Genomic DNA, 25,350 nt, shown 5'->3' with positions numbered 1-25,350 from the left:
GATGCTCTGTAGATATTGAATATGAAGCTATGATGCTCTGTAGATATTGAATATGAAGCTATGATGCTCTGTAGATATTGAATATGAAGCTATGATGCTCTGTAGATATTGAATATGAAGCTATGATGCTCTGTAGATATTGAATATGAAGCTATGATGCTCTGTAGATATTGAATATGAAGCTATGCTGCTCTGTAGATATTGAATATGAAACAGCTATGATGCTCTGTAGATATTGAATATGAAGCTATGATGCTCTGTAGATATTGAATATGAAGCTATGATGCTCTGTAGATATTGAATATGAAACAGCTATGATGCTCTGTAGATATTGAATATGAAACAGCTATGATGCTCTGTAGATATTGAATATGAAACTATGATGCTCTGTAGATATTGAATATGAAGCTAAAGGTAAAGCTCAACAATAAGACTGGTATCTGAACATACAGTCGTACTGCACACATGATATGTAACAGAATATATAAAGAGAAGTCCATCTTGATAACGAGGACGACTTACAACAATAACAAATATTATGAAGTCGCTGGTAAATTACTGACAACAAATGTTTTTTTTGTGATACTTAGATTTCCCACTTAGAGCGGCTTCATGAGCCACCGAGCCCTTAGTTACCACGGCAACCACCCCCGGTGCCATTCAGTGCATCAGTTATTGATTGAAGAAGTGTGTTTTTAGTGGACGGGGACAGATTGGTAGAGATGTTCCGATACCATTGTTTCCTTTCCGATCCGATTCCGATACCCGAGATTTGGGTATCGGCCGATACCGAGTACTGATCCGATACCAGTGCATACATTTTTTTTTAAATATATTATATGAATTATAAAACTTTTTTTATTTTTATTTTTTACATATACTGTTTTACATATACTGTTTTTTTTTGTAATAACTAGAAAGTAATGGTATTTATTCAACAACAGGTGATTGTATAGATTCGTATCATTAATTGACAACTGTGCTCAATGAGTTAGGGCATTTGGCATGTTGTATGGCAAAACACATCATGGGAATACTATGACTAGCTTGTGGTGATTAGACAAAATTCACCCACGGAACTGTTGTTGGGACATCCGGGTTGTACAGTAGGTGGCGGTATGCGCCTCTCTGTGGTTGCGACCCGCCATTAACCCCCATAGAAGAAGAAGAAGTTGTTGGGACATTGTACGTTGGACTATCCTGAAGGCACCGGTTCAGTTAACGTTAGCTAGTAACGAGTGTATGTTGTGAATTTCGATGCCTAATAAATATTCAACATTCTCTTTTGAGACTCCGCCTCAGACTCTTATCCTTTGGCACTTGGAACTTGCTGTACTTTGCTTGCAGGTCTGCAGCCATTATTGCTGGATTATGAATAGCCTCAACTTTAACCATGGTACCGTTATCAAGCTAGGCTAGCTGACCTAGCTCGTCTTCCCCGCAAGGTTTTCACATTGACATTTGATAACGTTAGTCAGCTACTTGTAAGTAGTCATAGCTACTTGGCTTGAATACGATTCACCGTGGGTGCATTATTGTTGATGGACGGACAGTGTCAGGTCCTGGAGAAAGGACAGGCCATCATCTGATTTGATGTAACGTTAAAGCAGATGTTGTTCCAACTAGCTAGCTCTTCAGCTAATGCTAATAGGTTAGGTTTAGGTTTACTTTATTTGTTCAAGGGGGACAGTGTACATTAATAAAACATTTTACAAATGTAAATGCACCCAATTTTAGCCAAAAGGCTAATTTCCATTGGCAGTCCCCCTGCCAGAAGGTACAGGCTAAAAGGGTTAGCAATAAAAACAGTAATACTAAATAACTAATAACAATAAAACTAATAACACCAGAAAGCGAAACACACCCAAGCTCCCCGTCACACCGCTCTGTCTGGGACAATGGCATTTAAGAAAGTGTATCTGCTGTTAAAATGACAAACAGCATTGACACTTTAATTCACGGTAAATTAAAAACACGTTCATTTTATAATCCTCACTCTCTGCAGGAGATAAATGACGTCATGGGATCAAAGGCTAGACTTGACGGGTACTCGCCGATACCAGCATTTTAGGCAGTATCGGGGGCATTTCCGATACTGGTATCGGTATCGGAACAACTCTAGTTTGGGCCCTAACCCTTTGTTTGATTGTTTTAAGTAATACTGTGCACGAGCATTACACTAGAGGTTCCAGTAGTGGGTTTAGTAATACTGTGCACGAGCATTACACAGGGATTAAAGCAAAAAAAATCTCCTGACTGAATTTTTTTTCAGGCCAAGTCATATTCTTATTTTAACCTCCACTGTATTTCTTTTTAATAGCGTTGGTGTTTTAAGGGAGCCTACTTGTTTCGGTTTCGTCGATAATCCAATGTACAGTTACCCCCCCACCCCGCCTACCCAACCCTTCCCTCCCCAACCTCCTCCAATGTACAGTTTCTTCGTCAAATGTATATGCTCTCTTTTTTAGACTCTTATTGTATCACAAACAATACTGTATTTGTAAATCTGGTACGTCATAAATGTATAGATGTAGCAGTATTATCTATCTGTATGTCATGTATGTCATATATGTTATGATGAATTGAAAATGGGGGACCCTGATGTAAAGAGGAAAGTCTTTCTCTGGTCTGCAACCCCTTGACAATTGTGTGTATTGAGCCGTACTGTATTGTACCCATTCTGCAATCTGTTATAACAATCAATCAATATTTAACCGATTGCAGAATGGGTACAGTACAGTACGGCTCAATACACACAATTGTTAAGGGGATGCAGACCAGAGAAAGACTTTCGTCTTGTTTACATCAGGGTCCCCCATTTTCAATTCATAGTGACATTTATGACATGCATGACATTGACACATCATGACATTTATGGCATAGGGACATACTACAGGTATATAGTACCGTTACATTTGTGACATATACGATATGCAAATATACAGTAATGTTACCCATAGATCCTGACAGAGATTATACATATGATGGGGAGGAGACTGTACATTAGGAGGGGGTGGGTGGGTGGGAGAAAATATACAGTACTGTTACCCATAGATCCTAACAGAGATTATATACATATGGGGAGGAGACTGTACATTAGGAGGGGGTGGGTGGGAGAGAAATATACAGTACTGTTACCCATAGATCCTAAGAGAGATTATATGCATATGATGGGGAGGAGACTGTACATTAGGAGGGGGTGGTAGAAAAAAGATACATACGGTGGGGAGAGAATATATACGGTGGGGAGGAGACTGTCTACAGATACACCTGTGTGATGTTGCTACGGAGTTAAGCTAATAAACGTATACTCACAACCACAGCAGGGGACTCACTTACTGTGAAGTAACACGACAATGACAAACGTGTTGTTTCTGTTTTTCTTTTTGACATCGTTGCGGCACACGGAACAAGTTAACTCACCACTACAGCCCCCAGTAGCGCTGCCTAGCCAGTCTCTTCAAACGTCCTCTCCTCTCGAAACTTTTTGTTAGGTGGTCCCGCTGATCCTTTTCATCTGAGAAACCCGCGGTGGGTTCTCTTTTTAGTGGCCGGCTTACTCCTTCCATTTAACCGACGCTATTAAGCGTCGGTTTAGCTAACGTTAGCTAATCGGTATATAGCAGCGAGTGCAAGCAGCGTGGTGGCTGTGACGTTGGTAAACAAGCAGTTGACTCGTGAGGCTGCAAAAAAGGCGACTCGTAAAACCAAAACACACCGCAGTTTTTAATTATTTTACATGACTATTTTGTTACCCTGCCATGTGGCGGACAAACTTCTCAGACCTCGCAATTGTAACTCGCCCAATAGCCTGCAGCTGCAACCGCGGAGCGAGCCTCCGGAGTGAGCAGCGTAATCCTGTCTCTCGAGTCGCTGAGTGATGATGACTGCTTGGCGCTTTGGAAAAAAAAGCCCTTTTCCATATTTGGCGCCTCTGATTGGCTCAATTTAGTTTCAATCTGTATGCATCTACAAATCATATTATACCAGGTAGCCAATTCCGTCAGACTGCGAATCAAATGGACGGATCTCCCCAATCAAATTGACGGAAATCCGTCTGGAGACGGAACGCTTTAATGCATGATTACACTAGAGGTTCCAGTAGTGGGCAGCTTGAATAGCTAGGTCCTAAAACCAACGCTTTAAGGAGATCTTTTATTTTTAGAGCATTAACTCTGTGGAATGGCCTGCCTCGGAACCTCTGCTGCATTTACAGTAGATTCACTTTTTAAAAGAATCTTAAATTGTATTTAACACTGTAAAGTATTTTGTTAACACACAATTGTTAGTTTCATTATGCATTGTGTGTGGAGTACTGAATTTTAATAATTTTGTTTTGCAATAATAATTGTTTTTGTATGTTTTTTTGTGTGTGGACCCCAGGAAGACTAGCTGGTTGCCATGGCACCAGCTAATGGGGATCCCTAATAAATCAAAATCAAATCAAACCAAACCAAACCCTGAGCCCGCAGCAGGTCTTACTTGAGGATCATCTGGAAGGAGCTGTAGTTGAAGGTGTATCCGCCCACGACCCACATCACCTTCTCCTGGACCACGGCCCGGTGGGAGGCCCGCGCCAGGGAGGTGCCGAAGGGCTTCACGCTGGGCAGCACCCAGAAGGACTCTGTGGACGGGACCGTGAGCGAGCAGTCTGGACCTGGGAGGACGGGCAGAGCGGAGACCGCTTTAAATAATAATAATGATACACTGTATTTGTATAAATCGTAAATGATAAAGCGCTTCACAAGTTGTTCCTCACATTCACCCGCTCACTCACACACTCACACACTCACACACCGACACCGGAGGCGACCACGCAAGGTGCCGACCTGCTCATCGGGAGCAGTTAGGGGTCAAGTGTCTTGCTCAAGGACACATCGACACGCTGCGTGGGAGGAGTGGGAATTGAACCGGGAACCTTCCGACTAGCAGATGACCGCTCTACCTCCTGAGTAGAGCACCTTTCAGTCAAGAATTGCAGCTCAAAGTGCTTCACGGCAGTAAAAAAAAAAGACGGGCATGAAACGAGCACAAAATAGACGACAGCTAAATAAAATCAAGGCAAGGCAGATACAACATTAAATCACATAATAGACATTTAGATGTTTAGAGCCGCCAGAGGTCTGTCTCTATACTCCACCTCTCCCCCGTTCACGGCAGGAAGTATTCAATCACCAGCATGGCATTTATCCAATTAGGTGCTACATGGCTGCTTTTTTTTTTTTTATATAGCGCTTTTATCCAAAGCGCTTTACAATTTGTTCCTCACATTTGACCCATTCACTCACACATTCACACACCGACGGCGGAGGCGACCATGCAAGGTGCCAACCTGCTCATCGGGAGCAATTAGGGGTTAAGTGTCTTGCTCAAGGACACATCGACACGCTGCCCGGAAGGAGCTGGAATCGAACCGGGAACCTCCGGATTGCCAGACGACTGCTCTACCTCCTGAGCCACTGTCGCCCCATATATAACATTCAGCCACTAGGTGTCGCACTAGAGCCCCAGCCTGGTTCCACGTGGGGGAATGAGGAGCAGGGAGGAGACGCATGGATCGCCTAAACAGTGATGTCATCATCAGAGACCTAGGTTCAGGGGGGGGGGGGGGGGGGGGGGGGGCTGGAGGGGACAGGTCCCCCTCAAAAGATAGAGCTGATGTGAAAAACAACCCGCTCCCCAAAGAGGTAAAAAAGCAAGGGGGTCAAAACATGTATATCGCCTTCTTACCTGTAACTATATATATCTATAATAATACAGGAGAATAAATATTTGAAAGCAATGGTCTCAGAGTCTTACTGCATAATATTCATAATATAATGCGGCTGCAACAGATACTAACTGAAACTAGAACATTTGATCACATCATCATCACACCCCTTCTGACTTTAACCCTTTCACTGCCACACGACAGAAGGTTAACCCTTTACTATCACACAACCGACGGCGATGCTCCATCATTAGCATCATTAGCTCCGCATCCGTTGTGTGATAGTAAAGGGCTAACCTTCTGTCGTGTGGCAGTGAAAGGGTTAACCGGCTGTCGTGTGGCAGTGAAAGGGTTAAAGTGCTACCCGGGGGGCGCAGTTTGTTGGGCGAGTCTAGCGGTCCACCCGATCACATTGAAACGCGTCCAAAGCCCCTCGATGCTTGATGTGTTGTGCTGCGTTATGTTGGCGACACGATACTGGAAATCACGATCAGACAATCTGAATATTCTTTTTGGGGTACCTCCTAGTGGAGGTAAGGACTATATGACGGGGTACCTCCTAGTGAAGGTAAGGACTATATGTTTTTGGGGTACCTCCTAGTGGAGGTAAGGACTATATGACGGGGTACCTCCTAGTGAAGGTAAGGACTATATGTTTTTGGGGTACCTCCTAGGGAAGGTAAGGACTATATGTTTTTGGGGTACCTCCTAGTGAAGGTAAGGACTATATGTTTTTGGGGTACCTCCTAGTGAAGGTAAGGACTATATGTTTTTGGGGTACCTCCTAGTGAAGGTACGGACTATATGACGGGGTACCTCCTAGTGAAGGTAAGGACTATATGTTTTTGGGGTACCTCCTAGTGGAGGTACGGACTATATGTTTTTGGGGTCCCTCCTAGTGGAGGTAAGGACTATATGTTTTTGGGGTACCTCCTAGTGGAGGTAAGGACTATATGTTTTTGGGGTACCTCCTAGTGGAGGTACGGACTATATGTTTTTGGGGTCCCTCCTAGTGGAGGTAAGGACTATATGTTTTTGGGGTACCTCCTAGTGGAGGTAAGGACTATATGTTTTTGGGGTACCTCCTAGTGAAGGTAAGGACTATATGACGGGGTACCTCCTAGTGGAGGTAAGGACTATATGTTTTTGGGGTACCTCCTAGTGAAGGTAAGGACTATATGACGGGGTACCTCCTAGTGAAGGTAAGGACTATATGTTTTTGGGGTACCTCCTAGGGAAGGTAAGGACTATATGTTTTTGGGGTACCTCCTAGTGGAGGTAAGGACTATATGTTTTTGGGGTACCTCCTAGTGGAGGTAAGGACTATATGACGGGGTACCTCCTAGTGAAGGTAAGGACTATATGTTTTTGGGGTACCTCCTAGTGAAGGTAAGGACTATATGTTTTTGGGGTACCTCCTAGTGAAGGTACGGACTATATGACGGGGTACCTCCTAGTGAAGGTAAGGACTATATGTTTTTGGGGTACCTCCTAGTGGAGGTACGGACTATATGTTTTTGGGGTCCCTCCTAGTGGAGGTAAGGACTATATGTTTTTGGGGTACCTCCTAGTGGAGGTAAGGACTATATGTTTTTGGGGTACCTCCTAGTGGAGGTACGGACTATATGTTTTTGGGGTCCCTCCTAGTGGAGGTAAGGACTATATGTTTTTGGGGTACCTCCTAGTGGAGGTAAGGACTATATGTTTTTGGGGTACCTCCTAGTGAAGGTAAGGACTATATGACGGGGTACCTCCTAGTGGAGGTAAGGACTATATGTTTTTGGGGTACCTCCTAGTGAAGGTAAGGACTATATGACGGGGTACCTCCTAGTGAAGGTAAGGACTATATGTTTTTGGGGTACCTCCTAGGGAAGGTAAGGACTATATGTTTTTGGGGTACCTCCTAGTGGAGGTAAGGACTATATGTTTTTGGGGTACCTCCTAGTGGAGGTAAGGACTATATGACGGGGTACCTCCTAGTGAAGGTAAGGACTATATGTTTTTGGGGTACCTCCTAGTGAAGGTAAGGACTATATGTTTTTGGGGTACCTCCTAGTGAAGGTAAGGACTATATGTTTTTGGGGTACCTCCTAGGGAAGGTAAGGACTATATGTTTTTGGGGTACCTCCTAGTGGAGGTAAGGACTCACTGATTCTTGAGAGTTGGGACAAAACATGTCCTACATAGAAAAGTCTAATTTATATAAAAAATTAAGAAATTCATAATGAGTGATATACTCACAAAGTTACATCTAAAGGTATTGTATATACTGATGTTTTGTTTTAGCACATATATTTGTTTTTTGGGGGATATTTGTTTAAATGTATAATCTGTGGTTAGAAGCTCCCATGTTAATTATCTTGTCCTCAGCAAGGGGTTACATTATTAACCAGCCCAAAAAAGCTTGAAAGACCTCTCCACTTGTGAAAACATACATATCAAATCAAAGATAAGGGTTATACATGTATAAAACAATGCATGCCATGAAACTCAAATAATATTGCCCATAGAAATCTACCTATCAAAGTTGTGTCCTCAGTTTATGTCAACTCTGTCAGACCTTTTCATAAACCTAATTAAATCAGGCAATAGCATGGCTAGCTCTATCCCTGAGGACCCCTTTTCCTTCCCCTGAATGTGGTGAATGAAACACTACCACACATGGTCTGGTAAGTTTTACACTTTTTGATATTTTAGACAAACAATGTCAATATTCCGATGGTCACAGCTGGAACATGTCAACACCGTCTCTCCGTTATTATACTTTTAAAAAAACAATAGTGGATTGAATTCAAGTGTTTCAGTGAGATTATTAAGACAGCTAGCAACTGCCAAAAAACTAGCTAGCTGCAGTGCACAATACAGGCTTGGAGGGAAAATGTGTGCCCTTTTGTCAACTCCGTCAGACGTCAACTCCATCAGATTGTGTGTCTGACAGAGTTGACGTGTAAACTGATGGAGTTGACAAATCCATCAATAACCTCATAATATGCTATTATTATACTATTTTTGAACATGGTAAAGGATTTAAATGTTATTTCAGAGTTTTATCTGCACAGAAGTGTGCATATAATAGCATGCATCAGAGCATGGCCAGGCTGTGGTCTGCTTATTGAATAATTGTCTTACTTTCCCAGCACATGTGTTAATAAATAAATATAAATATATCACTTGTCTACGTTGATTGATTGATTGATGTAAAATATGGTGCAGTGTGTAGTTTTCACTACCAAACATCTACACTCTTGCCTCTTATAGAGCGGGGAAGGAGTTCCATGTTGCCCTTTCATATCCCAGAAGAGATACAAGACAGAAGAAAACAGTTATTCTTGTTATTATACTGTTTACTTAGATCATCAGAGCAGAGGGGCACGGTGGTAAACTGTGGATATTTGTTAGGTTTTAGTGAGTTTTTCCTTACCTTCGCGTGGGGTATGTCTGGGAGTGCTTGCATTATTTCATTTATTTGCATTTATTTTAAATTGGTTGGACCTTATGGTGTTCTTGTTCTGTTCTTGACTTATTGTTATGTTTCTTCTTGACTTGTTTAAAGAAGACGTGGGGACATTAACGTGTGTTGTCGGGCCTTACAAATAAATTTGATTTGATTTCATCTTAATATCTTTATAATAATTCTTAATATAGGACTGGTTCATGCACGTCTAGATTGCTGCATCATCCTTTCTCTGACTTTCCATCCATAGTGTAATACATTATGGTATGGAGTGATCAACAGGATAATTCTTTGCTAGTCAGTTGTCACAATCTTATCAGTTGTAATTAAGGCTGTCAAAGTTAACACGGTATTAACGCGTTATCGCCCGATTCTATTAACGCCACTATTTTTTTTAACTCACGATTAACTTTTAAGATTATTATTATTTTTTTATTACTAGACTTCACTCAGGTGTATTATTGATGCTCTCATTGATGCTATGTTTGTTTCTGAAGTGTGTGTGTGTGTGTGTGAGATATATATAGAGAGAGAGGGGGGTGAGAGAGATGAGGAAGGGGCAAGAGAGAAAGAGAGCTGGGAGAGTGTGAGTGTGTGAGAGAGAGAGAGAGGGGGGGTGTGTGATTACTCAGCCCTTGTGTGGGTGAATGTAACAAGTTCCTAACGTTTTCTTTCCCCTATTATTTCATGCACACTTTATTCATTGTTTTAAATTATTATTTTCTTTTAAAGTTATTTTGTGCATCACTCTGTTTTGAATTTGATGCAAATTTGCAATGCATGAGGGTCATCCTTTTGTGTTAAATGGCTGCATAAAGCAAGCATTTGTTGACTCATGTTGATAAGATTATTAAAACTTGGAACTTGAAAAATATCTGTTTAAGGTAGATAAAAAAAGATATGTTAAAAGAAATGCGATTAATTCATGATTAATCGCGAGTTAACTATGGACAATCATGCGATTAATCACGATTATATATTTTAATCGATTGACAGCACTAGTTGTAATATACCCTAGGATTATTGGAATGAATGTCTTTGAATTTTCTCCCACTGCTTCCACTGAACATGGATGTTGTCTGCACAAGCCAGTGTGAAGATGTTTGCGTCAATCAATCAATCATGTTTAGTAAATAGACACCTGATTTTATAGTCTTATTCTAATACATTTTCATGACTTTTGTATTATAGGAAAGCATGGCTAGACAGAAATTGTCAGTTGAGGAGCGAAGGAGAAGAAATAGAGAGTACCAATGAAAGAGAAGAGAAGAATTACACAGTGACGAAGAGAGCAAACATGTCATGCAAGAGCAGGAAAGACAAAGGTGGAAAACAAGATGGGAGACAGGGCACAGAGGTATCGGAGAAAATATTGGAGAGGTCCAGAAAAGGTGCAGATAGAAAAGGTCCTGTGAAGGTGCGGTGCTGGAGGCACTCATTAAGTGTCTAGGTATAGTCCCTTTTGAGCCATGTCTTCAGATGGCGAATGGAATGGCAGATGGCACTTCTGCAAAATGACAGGGAGAGACAGCGAAAGACAAACAATTTCAAGCATAACCTGCGCTTGAAGATGGACAGTGGAAAAAGAGGAAGGGTCGAGCAGAGAGGGAAAGAGAGAAAAATACATACTGCTTACTGCTTGTATTTCACAGAACAGTCAGATGGAAATGACTGGAAATGAAATGTTTCAACAGTGGAAAAAAGAGGAAGGGTGGGGCAGAGAGGGAGGGAGAGAAAAATACATACTGCTGACTGCTTGTATTTCACAGAACAGTCAGATGGGAATTACTGGAAATTAAATGTTTCAACACTTCAACAGTGAAAAAAAGAGGAAGCATGGAGCAGAGACGGGACGCCCTAAATGTTGCCGCTAAATGTGGCAACATTGACCAAATGTTTTCTTGCACCACGGGACCACCAGGTTAGTCAGTGATAAAAATAAACATGCTAGCTAGCTAACATAGCTAATGTTACCATGCATCATCATCATCCCCTGTCATTTTTTCCCCCCATAAATCTTTTATTCAACTTCAGTCCTGATCATAACCATTTAAATTTTTCTTGTAATGTCAGATTAAAAATGAAATACTCGAACTTTTCTGATTTCTGAGTTGTTAAGTCTGACATTACAAAAACTAAAAATCCATCAAAATCAGTGTTGTTGCTAATCATTGACACATGATGATTATAACAATTATTAGCCTGTAATAATCCCCCCCAGAAAAATCCACTTTGCATTTGATATATTGAAAATATTTAAATGTGTGTTTTTTTTAACAATAATTTGTGATGCCATCACAAACAATGGCATTTAAAGGGTAAACATTTTAAAAGTCCTGCACCAGCATGCAGGGAATTAAGTCATTGTAACAAAAATCTTCCTGGTGGGGGACCCCCAGACCCCCTGCTTAAAAATTTGCCTGACTTGGGCTATATTTCGCACTATATTTCCTGGCCTGAATAATTCCCCCAGTCCGGCCCTGCAAAGGGGTGAAAAATGGTAAAATCTGCCATTTTGAAATACAAAATGATGTAAGTTAGAGTTATCATATCCGAAAATGTTTCCTATATTTTAATTCCCCACAAGAAACACATATTTTAGACACCCCTCATGTTAAGATTTCTTTAAAATTCATGTTTGCACAAAAGTATGGTCCGCCCTAATATGATGACCACTGGTGGCTAGCCAAGATCATCGATGTGGATACTGATCAACAAGATGTAAAAGTGGAATTTCTGCATCCCCATGGTCCAACAGAAAAGGTTCTGTTTCTGCCCAGTTCAAGACATCATAGTGAAACTAATCGGAAATGCAGAAGGAAACGAAGAGAAGTGCAGGGTGAGAAAGTGGAGATCAGGAAGTTGGGTAGATGAAAACAGGGACGAGAAGAAGGGGTCCTGGTCTCCATTACTGTTTTTGTTGTTGGAAACAGTGCATTTTGTAATAGTTGGAAACAGTGTATGTAAAGTTTGTTGTTATTACAATTGAGTTAACAAAATGTTCAGTATAAGACAAGGAGTTATTAGTTCTTATCATTGTCACTTCCATCTGTTTAAAAAAATGCATGTGTTCATTTATCAGAGATGCATATACAATTTAGTCAACTCTGTCAGTTTCTCGTCAACTCCGTCAGATCTTTGTCAACACCGTCAGATCTTTGTTTTTGTTAATTCTGTGGAAAATACAAATTCCTTCTTCAGTTTATGTTGTTTAAGTAATAAAGGAGCATCAGATCTTCATCCTCTTGTCTTATTTACTTAATGATCTTTTGTTTATCATATCAAAATTAAAAACAAAGTTTGAAAATGCAAATATTCTAAATCTGTGTTTTCAGAATGGTTTGAAATTACACCTGAGGTTTATATATTATATTTGATTGCATACCAGAGTAACTAAACACTATTACAACATACTTCAGAACTTTAGATTCTTGTTGGACTGGAATAATTAGAATTATATACTTTTTTGTGTGTCTGACGGAGTTAACCCAAATCAAGTTTCAAAGGGAAACATGTGAATTTGTTCAAAATGTTTTTCTATGTAGAGCCCGCACCTTTACATGGTTAAATAGCTCAGACCTTTCTCTACATGAATATACAACTCTAATCAATATAGTGTGCATTCTCAAAATATAATATTAAAAAGTGTTTTGTCCCGACTCTCAAGAATCAGTGGACTATATGTTTTTGGGGTACCTCCTAGTGGAGGTAAGGACTATATGACGGGGTACCTCCTAGTGAAGGTAAGGACTATATGTTTTTGGGGTACCTCCTAGTGGAGGTAAGGACTATATGTTTTTGGGGTACCTCCTAGGGAAGGTAAGGACTATATGTTTTTGGGGTACCTCCTAGGGAAGGTAAGGACTATATGACGGGGTACCTCCTAGTGAAGGTAAGGACTATATGTTTTTGGGGTACCTCCTAGTGAAGGTACGGACTATATGACGGGGTACCTCCTAGTGAAGGTAAGGACTATATGTTTTTGGGGTACCTCCTAGTGGAGGTACGGACTATATGTTTTTGGGGTCCCTCCTAGTGGAGGTAAGGACTATATGTTTTTGGGGTACCTCCTAGTGGAGGTAAGGACTATATGTTTTTGGGGTACCTCCTAGTGGAGGTACGGACTATATGTTTTTGGGGTCCCTCCTAGTGGAGGTAAGGACTATGTTTTTGGGGTACCTCCTAGGGAAGGTAAGGACTATATGTTTTTGGGGTACCTCCTAGTGAAGGTAAGGACTATATGTTTTTGGGGTACCTCCTAGGGAAGGTAAGGACTATATGTTTTTGGGGTACCTCCTAGGGAAGGTAAGGACTATATGTTTTTGGGGTACCTCCTAGGGAAGGTAAGGACTATATGACGGGGTACCTCCTAGTGAAGGTAAGGACTATATGTTTTTGGGGTACCTCCTAGTGAAGGTACGGACTATATGACGGGGTACCTCCTAGTGAAGGTAAGGACTATATGTTTTTGGGGTACCTCCTAGTGGAGGTACGGACTATATGTTTTTGGGGTCCCTCCTAGTGGAGGTAAGGACTATATGTTTTTGGGGTACCTCCTAGTGGAGGTAAGGACTATATGTTTTTGGGGTACCTCCTAGTGGAGGTACGGACTATATGTTTTTGGGGTCCCTCCTAGTGGAGGTAAGGACTATGTTTTTGGGGTACCTCCTAGGGAAGGTAAGGACTATATGTTTTTGGGGTACCTCCTAGTGAAGGTAAGGACTATATGTTTTTGGGGTACCTCCTAGGGAAGGTAAGGACTATATGTTTTTGGGGTACCTCCTAGGGAAGGTAAGGACTATATGTTTTTGGGGTACCTCCTAGGGAAGGTAAGGACTATATGACGGGGTACCTCCTAGTGAAGGTAAGGACTATATGTTTTTGGGGTACCTCCTAGTGAAGGTACGGACTATATGACGGGGTACCTCCTAGTGAAGGTAAGTACTATATGTTTTTGGGGTACCTCCTAGTGGAGGTACGGACTATATGTTTTTGGGGTCCCTCCTAGTGGAGGTAAGGACTATATGTTTTTGGGGTACCTCCTAGTGGAGGTAAGGACTATATGTTTTTGGGGTACCTCCTAGTGGAGGTACGGACTATATGTTTTTGGGGTCCCTCCTAGTGGAGGTAAGGACTATATGTTTTTGGGGTACCTCCTAGTGGAGGTAAGGACTATATGTTTTTGGGGTCCCTCCTAGTGGAGGTAAGGACTATATGTTTTTGGGGTACCTCCTAGTGGAGGTAAGGACTATATGTTTTTGGGGTACCTCCTAGTGGAGGTAAGGACTATATGTTTTTGGGGTACCTCCTAGTGGAGGTAAGGACTATATGTTTTTGGGGTCCCTCCTAGTGGAGGTAAGGACTATATGTTTTTGGGGTACCTCCTAGTGGAGGTAAGGACTATATGTTTTTGGGGTACCTCCTAGTGGAGGTAAGGACTATATGTTTTTGGGGTACCTCCTAGGGAAGGTAAGGACTATCATCAATCCTGCTTTGATCCAACCATGATTTCACATCGATCGCAACGATCATATGTAATAACGTACTCCAAAACGTATGCCGTTGGTGACGATCAAAGCATCAAAAAAACAACCCCCCCCCCCCCTTTCATGCATTCATGATGAAACATAATACCTATTATATACATTTGATTTGGAAATAGTAGCGTGTCCAGGCGACCAACGCCAACGCTTATAGTCGGAACAAAGATGGCTAGACCCGCCGGCGCTGAAAGAGTTAAAGAGCCATGTTGACACCAGACCTGCTTAAAGAGCCATGTTGACCCCTGACCTGCTTAAAGAGCCATGTTGACCCCTGACCTGCTTAAAGAGCCATGTTGACCCCTGACCTGCTTAAAGAGCCATGTTGACCCCTGACCTGCTTAAAGAGCCATGTTGACCCCTGACCTGTAGAGCCATGTTGACCCCTGACCTGCTTAAAGAGCCATGTTGACCCCTGACCTGCTGCCATGTTGACCCCTGACCTGCTTAAAGAGCCATGTTGACCCCTGACCTGCTTAAAGAGCCATGTTGACCCCTGACCTGTACCTTGGGTTAGGGTTAGTGATGCACCGATGTGAAAATTGTGGCCGATACCGATATTAATATTGCTGTTCTGGCCGATACCGATATTTACAGATGTCGATATCTCTGTATAGAAAACACCTTTTTATGATAATCAAATAAAGAGATATTTTCCAAAACGCATACATTTTTTTACTTTTGTAACTTATTTTAAGAAATGACTGATATTTTGAAACTATTTAAGGCCAAAACATGTAAAAAAAAAAATAACAAAAAAAATTCAAATGTTTTTATTTTTTTTATATACTATCGGCCCTATCTTGATATCGGTATATACCGATACCGATGTGTAAAAAAATAAATCGTGCATCACTAGTTAGGGTACCTTGGGTCAGGGTTAGGGTACCTTGGGTCAGGGTTAGGGTACCTTGGGTCAGGGTTAGGGTACCTTGGGTCAGGGTTAGGGTACCTTGGGTCAGGGTGAGGGTACCTTGGGTCAGGGTTAGGGTACCTTGGGTCAGGGTGAGGGTACCTTGGGTCAGGGTTAGGGTACCTTGGGTCAGGGTGAGGGTACCTTGGGTCAGGGTTAGGGTACCTTGGGTCAGGGTTAGGGTACCTTGGGTCAGGGTTAGGGTACCCTGGGTCAGGGTTAGGGTACCTTGGGTCAGGGTTAGGGTACCCTGGGTCAGGGTTAGGGTACCTTGGGTCAGGGTTAGGGTACCTTGGGTCAGCGTTAGGGTACCTTGGGTCAGGGTTAGGGTACCTTGGGTCAGCGTTAGGGTACCTTGGGTCAGGGTTAGGGTACCTTGGGTCAGGGTTAGGGTACCTTGGGTCAGCGTTAGGGTACCTTGGGTCAGGGTTAGGGTACCCTGGGTCAGGGTTAGGGTACCTTGGGTCAGGGTTAGGGTACCTTGGGTCAGGGTCAGGGTACCTTGGGTCAGGGTTAGGGTACCTTGGGTCAGCGTTAGGGTACCTTGGGTCAGGGTTAGGGTACCTTGGGTTAGGGTACCCTGGGTCAGCGTTAGGGTACCTTGGGTCAGGGTTAGGGTACCCTGGGTCAGGGTTAGGGTACCTTGGGTCAGCGTTAGGGTACCTTGGGTTAGAGTTAGGGTACCTTGGGTCAGGGTTAGGGTACCTTGGGTTAGAGTTAGGGTACCTTGGGTCAGGGTTAGGGTACCTTGGGTCAGGGTTAGGGTACCTTGGGTCAGGGTTAGGGTACCTTGGGTCAGCGTTAGGGTACCTTGGGTCAGGGTTAGGGTACCTTGGGTCAGGGTTAGGGTACCTTGGGTCAGGGTTAGGGTACCTTGGGTCAGGGTTAGGGTACCTTGGGTCAGGGTTAGGGTACCTTGGGTCAGGGTTAGGGTACCTTGGGTCAGGGTTAGGGTACCTTGGGTCAGGGTGAGGGTACCTTGGGTTAGGGTACCTTGGGTCAGGGTTAGGGTACCCTGGGTCAGGGTTAGGGTACCTTGGGTCAGCGTTAGGGTACCTTGGGTTAGGGTACCTTGGGTCAGGGTTAGGGTACCTTGGGTCAGGGTTAGGGTACCTTGGGTCAGGGTTAGGGTACCTTGGGTCAGGGTTAGGGTACCTTGGGTCAGGGTTAGGGTACCCTGGGTCAGGGTTAGGGTACCTTGGGTCAGGGTTAGGGTACCTTGGGTCAGGGTTAGGGTACCTTGGGTCAGGGTTAGGGTACCTTGGGTCAGGGTACCTTGGGTCAGGGTCAGGGTACCTTGGGTCAGGGGTCAGGGTTAGGGTACCTTGCCAGCTGTCGTTGCAGACACACAGCTTCTCGCCGGTCAGGTCACAGTAGCCGTGGTCGGGCCGGCCGCAGTCGCTCCGGCAGTACGGCACGTCGCACGCCTCGCCCTTCCAGTAGCGGTCACACTCGCAGTACACCCGGCTGGCGATGGAGTTCCCCGTCGTGCACTTCCCGTGGCCGGAGCAGTTGTTGGGGCAGGAGTTGATCCTGGGGGGGGTTAAGGTTATGGACTTTTACTTTACTCTTAACCCTTTCACTGCCACACGACAGCTGGTTAACCCTTTCACTGTGACAATACAGAAGGTTAGCCCTTTACTATCACACAACCGACGGCGATGCTCCATCATTAGCATCATTAGCTCCGCGGATGGTTGTGTGATAGTAAAGGGCTAATCGACTCTGGAGCCGATACTCACGAGTAAAAAATCTCAAATCCCGTCAGATTGTAGGCGGCGTCGCTGAAGAAATGCAGCAGCGCATAGCCGGAGTTAGTCTCCACCTCAGGTACCGTCTGGTTCCCCCTCACCTCTGGTACGATGAGACCACTGAGAGAGAGAGAGAGAGAGAGAGAGAGAGAGAGAGAGAGAGAGAGAGAGAGAGAGAGAGAGAGAGAGAGAGAGAGAGAGAGAGAGAGAGAGAGAGAGAGAGAGAGAGAGAGAGAGAGGGGGGGGGGTGGGGGGGGGGGGGGAGAGAGAGAGAGAGACAGGGAGAGACAGGGAGAGAGAGAGAGAGAGAGAGAGAGAGAGAGAGAGAGAGAGAGAGACACACACACACACAGACACACAGAGAGAGACAGAGAGACACAGAGAGAGAGAGACAGAGAGAGGTTGAGTACTTTATTATCTAAAGATGGTGAGTTAAGAGTGTTGTGTTCATTCATAGTTAAAGACAGTAGTAGAGGTTGAATACTTTATTATCTAAAGATTGTAAGTTAGAGTGTTGTGTTCAATCATTTAGTTAAAAGGTGCTGTAAGTGGTATTTATGATGATTTTTTAAATGTATGTATTCCTGCTGGGCAGTTTTATATGTATCTTTTATGAATGATCAAATAAATGTAATCAATCAATACATTTTCTTCATAAAAAAAACCTGATGTAATAATAATAGATCCAACGTTCTCCCGGCGCTCACCTGAACACGGCCACCAGGGGGGCGTAGACCGAGTCCCCGTCGTACACGTACATGTGGTCCCAACTGCACTCGGTGGCGAAGTGGTTGAACCTCAGTCTGAGGACGGCGTTGGGGCTGGAGAGGAAGAACATCACTCAGTTACTCATTTACTTCCTGCTGACAACTATTATACCTTCCTGCTGACAGGCTAGTGGAACAACTATTATACCTTCCTGCTGACGGGCTAGTGGAACAACTATTATACTAACAGGCTAGTGGAACAACTATTATACCTTCCTGCTGACGGGCTAGTGGAACAACTATTATACTAACAGGCTAGTGGAACAACTATTATACTAACAGGCTAGTGGAACAACTATTATACTAACAGGCTAGTGGAACAACTATTATACCTTCCTGCTGACGGGCTAGTGGAACAACTATTATACTAACAGGCTAGTGGAACAACTATTATACTAACAGGCTAGTGGAACAACTATTATACTAACAGGCTAGTGGAACAACTATTATACTAACAGACTAGTGGAACAACTATTATACTAACAGACTAGTGGAACAACTATTATACTAACAGGCTAGTGGAACAACTATTATACTAACAGACTAGTGGAACAACTATTATACTAACAGGCTAGTGGAACAACTATTATACTAACAGACTAGTGGAACAACTATTATACTAACAGACTAGTGGAACAACTATTATACTGACAGGCTAGTGGAACAACTATTATACTAACAGGCTAGTGGAACAACTATTATACTAACAGGCTAGTGGAACAACTATTATACTAACAGGCTAGTGGAACAACTATTATACTAACAGGCTAGTGGAACAACTATTATACTGACAGGCTAGTGGAACAACTATTATACTAACAGGCTAGTGGAACAACTATTATACTAACAGGCTAGAGGAACAACTATTATACTAACAGACTAGTGGAACAACTATTATACTAACAGACTAGTGGAACAACTATTATACTGACAGGCTAGTGGAACAACTATTATACTAACAGGCTAGTGGAACAACTATTATACTAACAGACTAGTGGAACAACTATTATACTGACAGGCTAGTGGAACAACTATTATACTAACAGGCTAGTGGAACAACTATTATACTGACAGGCTAGTGGAACAACTATTATACTAACAGACTAGTGGAACAACTATTATACTGACAGGCTAGTGGAACAACTATTATACTAACAGACTAGTGGAACAACTATTATACTAACAGACTAGTGGAACAACTATTATACTGACAGACTAGTGGAACAACTATTATACTAACAGGCTAGTGGAACAACTATTATACTAACAGGCTAGTGGAACAACTATTATACTAACAGACTAGTGGAACAACTATTATACTGACAGGCTAGAGGAACAACTATTATACGAACAGGCTAGTGGAACAACTATTATACTAACAGGCTAGTGGAACAACTATTATACTAACAGACTAGTGGAACAACTATTATACTAACAGGCTAGTGGAACAACTATTATACTAACAGACTAGTGGACCAACTATTATACTAACAGGCTAGTGGAACAACTATTATACTAACAGGCTAGTGGAACAACTATTATACTAACAGGCTAGTGGAACAACTATTATACTAACAGGCTAGTGGAACAACTATTATACTAACAGGCTAGTGGAACAACTATTATACTAACAGACTAGTGGAACAACTATTATACTAACAGACTAGTGGAACAACTATTATACTGACAGGCTAGTGGAACAACTATTATACTAACAGGCTAGTGGAACAACTATTATACTAACAGGCTAGTGGAACAACTATTATACTAACAGACTAGTGGAACAACTATTATACTAACAGGCTAGTGGAACAACTATTATACTAACAGACTAGTGGAACAACTATTATACTAACAGACTAGTGGAACAACTATTATACTGACAGGCTAGTGGAACAACTATTATACTAACAGACTAGTGGAACAACTATTATACTGACAGGCTAGTGGAACAACTATTATACTAACAGGCTAGTGGAACAACTATTATACTAACAGGCTAGAGGAACAACTATTATACTGACAGGCTAGTGGAACAACTATTATACTAACAGACTAGTGGAACAACTATTATACTGACAGGCTAGTGGAACAACTATTATACTAACAGGCTAGTGGAACAACTATTATACTAACAGGCTAGTGGAACAACTATTATACTAACAGGCTAGTGGAACAACTATTATACTAACAGGCTAGTGGAACAACTATTATACTAACAGGCTAGTGGAACAACTATTATACTGACAGGCTAGTGGAACAACTATTATACTGACAGGCTAGTGGAACAACTATTATACTAACAGACTAGTGGAACAACTATTATACTGACAGGCTAGTGGAACAACTATTATACTAACAGACTAGTGGAACAACTATTATACTAACAGGCTAGAGGAACAACTATTATACTAACAGGCTAGTGGAACAACTATTATACTAACAGACTAGTGGAACAACTATTATACTAACAGGCTAGTGGAACAACTATTATACTAACAGACTAGTGGAACAACTATTATACTAACAGACTAGTGGAACAACTATTATACTAACAGGCTAGTGGAACAACTATTATACTAACAGACTAGTGGAACAACTATTATACTAACAGACTAGTGGAACAACTATTATACTGACAGACTAGTGGAACAACTATTATACTAACAGGCTAGTGGAACAACTATTATACTAACAGGCTAGTGGAACAACTATTATACTAACAGACTAGTGGAACAACTATTATACTGACAGGCTAGAGGAACAACTATTATACTAACAGGCTAGTGGAACAACTATTATACTAACAGGCTAGTGGAACAACTATTATACTAACAGACTAGTGGAACAACTATTATACTGACAGGCTAGAGGAACAACTATTATACTAACAGACTAGTGGAACAACTATTATACTAACAGACTAGTGGAACAACTATTATACTAACAGGCTAGAGGAACAACTATTATACTAACAGGCTAGTGGAACAACTATTATACTGACAGACTAGTGGAACAACTATTATACTGACAGACTAGTGGAACAACTATTATACTAACAGACTAGTGGAACAACTATTATACTAACAGGCTAGAGGAACAACTATTATACTAACAGGCTAGTGGAACAACTATTATACTGACAGACTAGTGGAACAACTATTATACTGACAGACTAGTGGAACAACTATTATACTAACAGACTAGTGGAACAACTATTATACTAACAGGCTAGAGGAACAACTATTATACTAACAGGCTAGTGGAACAACTATTATACTAACAGGCTAGTGGAACAACTATTATACTGACAGGCTAGTGGAACAACTATTATACTGACAGACTAGTGGAACAACTATTATACTAACAGGCTAGTGGAACAACTATTATACTGACAGACTAGAGGAACAACTATTATACTAACAGACTAGTGGAACAACTATTATACTAACAGGCTAGTGGAACAACTATTATACTAACAGACTAGAGGAACAACTATTATACTAACAGGCTAGTGGAACAACTATTATACTAACAGACTAGTGGAACAACTATTATACTAACAGGCTAGTGGAACAACTATTATACTGACAGGCTAGTGGAACAACTATTATACTGACAGACTAGTGGAACAACTATTATACTAACAGGCTAGTGGAACAACTATTATACTGACAGACTAGAGGAACAACTATTATACTAACAGACTAGTGGAACAACTATTATACTAACAGACTAGTGGAACAACTATTATACTAACAGGCTAGTGGAACAACTATTATACTGACAGACTAGAGGAACAACTATTATACTAACAGACTAGTGGAACAACTATTATACTAACAGGCTAGTGGAACAACTATTATACTAACAGACTAGAGGAACAACTATTATACTAACAGGCTAGTGGAACAACTATTATACTAACAGACTAGTGGAACAACTATTATACTAACAGGCTAGTGGAACAACTATTATACTAACAGGCTAGTGGAACAACTATTATACTAACAGGCTAGTGGAACAACTATTATACTGACAGACTAGTGGAACAACTATTATACTAACAGACTAGTGGAACAACTATTATACTGACAGACTAGTGGAACAACTATTATACTAACAGGCTAGTGGAACAACTATTATACTAACAGACTAGTGGAACAACTATTATACTAACAGACTAGTGGAACAACTATTATACTAACAGGCTAGTGGAACAACTATTATACTAACAGACTAGTGGAACAACTATTATACTGACAGGCTAGTGGAACAACTATTATACTAACAGGCTAGTGGAACAACTATTATACTGACAGACTAGTGGAACAACTATTATACTAACAGACTAGTGGAACAACTATTATACTGACAGGCTAGTGGAACAACTATTATACTAACAGACTAGTGGAACAACTATTATACTAACAGACTAGTGGAACAACTATTATACTAACAGGCTAGTGGAACAACTATTATACTGACAGGCTAGTGGAACAACTATTATACTAACAGACTAGTGGAACAACTATTATACTGACAGGCTAGTGGAACAACTATTATACTGACAGACTAGTGGAACAACTATTATACTAACAGGCTAGTGGAACAACTATTATACTAACAGACTAGTGGAACAACTATTATACTGACAGGCTAGTGGAACAACTATTATACTAACAGGCTAGTGGAACAACTATTATACTGACAGGCTAGTGGAACAACTATTATACTAACAGACTAGTGGAACAACTATTATACTAACAGGCTAGTGGAACAACTATTATACTAACAGGCTAGTGGAACAACTATTATACTAACAGGCTAGTGGAACAACTATTATACTAACAGGCTAGTGGAACAACTATTATACGGACAGGCTAGTGGAACAACTATTATACTAACAGGCTAGTGGAACAACTATTATACTGACAGACTAGTGGAACAACTATTATACTAACAGGCTAGTGGAACAACTATTATACTGACAGACTAGTGGAACAACTATTATACTAACAGACTAGTGGAACAACTATTATACTGACAGGCTAGTGGAACAACTATTATACTAACAGACTAGTGGAACAACTATTATACTAACAGACTAGTGGAACAACTATTATACTAACAGGCTAGTGGAACAACTATTATACTGACAGGCTAGTGGAACAACTATTATACTAACAGACTAGTGGAACAACTATTATACTGACAGGCTAGTGGAACAACTATTATACTGACAGACTAGTGGAACAACTATTATACTAACAGGCTAGTGGAACAACTATTATACTAACAGACTAGTGGAACAGCTATTATACTAACAGACTAGTGGAACAACTATTATACTGACAGGCTAGTGGAACAACTATTATACTAACAGACTAGTGGAACAACTATTATACTAACAGACTAGTGGAACAACTATTATACTAACAGGCTAGTGGAACAACTATTATACTAACAGACTAGTGGAACAACTATTATACTGACAGACTAGTGGAACAACTATTATACTGACAGACTAGTGGAACAACTATTATACTGACAGACTAGTGGAACAACTATTATACTAACAGGCTAGTGGAACAACTATTATACTAACAGGCTAGTGGAACAACTATTATACTAACAGGCTAGTGGAACAACTATTATACTAACAGGCTAGTGGAACAACTATTATACTAACAGACTAGTGGAACAACTATTATACTAACAGACTAGAGGAACAACTATTATACTAACAGGCTAGTGGAACAACTATTATACTAACAGACTAGTGGAACAACTATTATACTAACAGGCTAGTGGAACAACTATTATACTAACAGACTAGTGGAACAACTATTATACTTACAGGCTAGTGGAACAACTATTATACCTTCCTACTAGGGATGTCCGATATTATCATCCGATATTGGCATTAAAATGTAATATCGGAAATTATCGGTATCTGTAAAAAATATTAATTTTTTTTATTTTTAAACTTTTATTTATAGCATTTTCAGCTTTTTCTGGCCACGCAGGACCGATAGAGGGAGAGGGGGAGAACGGGAGGAGAGGTAGGGAGACATGAGGCAAATGGTCGCCGGGACTGGGAAACGAACCCGGGATGACCGCTTCGCGACTCAGCGCGCTATGTGGTGTGCTACTGGAGCGCCCCAGAATATTTAATTTTTTTAAATTTATTTATTGTCAAAAGTATGCATAATGTTGCGTTAATTCCACGACAAGAGATATGTAATGTTAATTACCTGAAATTATTCTGTTTTTGGGGGGGGGGGAAACCCTGCATATATTGGTATCGGAAATTAGGAGTTGGACAATATCGGTATATCGGATATCGGTAAAAAAAAGCCAATATCGAACATCCCTACTACCTACTGCTGACAGTGGAGTGGAACAACTATTCCTTTCGGCTTCTGTTACACCGGAGTGTTGCTACTAAAATACATTTATTATAATAGAAAGCAGTACTTACTAGCCCTCTATAAGCCAGGTACATTTAGTTTTGTACTTGTAGTTGATGGGACCATCTGTGAGGTATCCTGAGGGCTCAGTTAACCTGCAAGACAAGAGAAGAATCCGCATTATAAACACGTTACTGTACAAACACTGTATTACCAACAACTCACAGTATCATCCCTTTAATACGACTTACATCAAAGAATCAAACGCAGATGATACACATCACTCTCCATACAGTCCACACAACACATGCTCACGTCTTCTGCAGAGTCAGACGAGGAGATAGATTAGATACCAGTCTCCTCTCTGTGTGTTCAGTAGAAAGCTATCATCGGCTTTCATTTGTTCTAAGCTAGGTTAATTTAGAACATAAACATTTTATGAATGATCAAATAAATGTATACATTTATATAGAAGTACTCTGTATTTCTGTATGACAACTAATAAAGAAACTTGAAACTAGCTTGCAGCCGGATAGCTTTCTACTGAACTCAAGAGGAAAATGGTATCTATCTTCTTGTCTGAGTCTGGAGAAGACGGTAAGCTTTCCCATACTGTTGGCATGTATTGTTGTATTGCGTGTATATATTACTTGTATTGTTGTATTGCTTGCAGTGTTTCCCCTACCATTGCCAACGCCAACGGTACGCCCCGCTCCTCCAGAAAGAATAATAAAAAATTTAAAAAATTAATTTCCTTTTTTTTATTAAAGTTTGCTTTAACCACAGTAACGTTGGTGAGCTA

At 41.2% G+C, this 25,350-nt stretch overlaps 1 protein-coding gene across 1 annotated transcript in view; it reads right to left on the bottom strand.

Annotated features, from left to right (window-relative positions):
• The window catches only part of LOC311247667 (attractin-like protein 1), a 122,000-nt gene that overhangs the window by 86,343 nt on the left and 10,307 nt on the right, over window positions 1-25,350 (bottom strand). Inside the window, 5 exon segments of the mRNA XM_084338680.1 lie at window positions 4,483-4,657; window positions 16,942-17,150; window positions 17,360-17,488; window positions 18,076-18,189; window positions 24,620-24,703. Of these exon segments, the coding sequence (XP_084194806.1) occupies window positions 4,483-4,657; window positions 16,942-17,150; window positions 17,360-17,488; window positions 18,076-18,189; window positions 24,620-24,703 (711 nt within the window).

The sequence above is a fragment of the Notolepis coatsorum genome (genome assembly GCF_963971535.1).
Source record: "Notolepis coatsorum genome assembly, contig: SCAFFOLD_119, whole genome shotgun sequence".
Taxonomy (NCBI): Eukaryota; Metazoa; Chordata; class Actinopteri; order Aulopiformes; family Paralepididae; genus Notolepis; species Notolepis coatsorum.
Note: the sequence above shows the minus strand (reverse complement) of the source record. Positions and strands in the feature narration are given on the sequence as shown.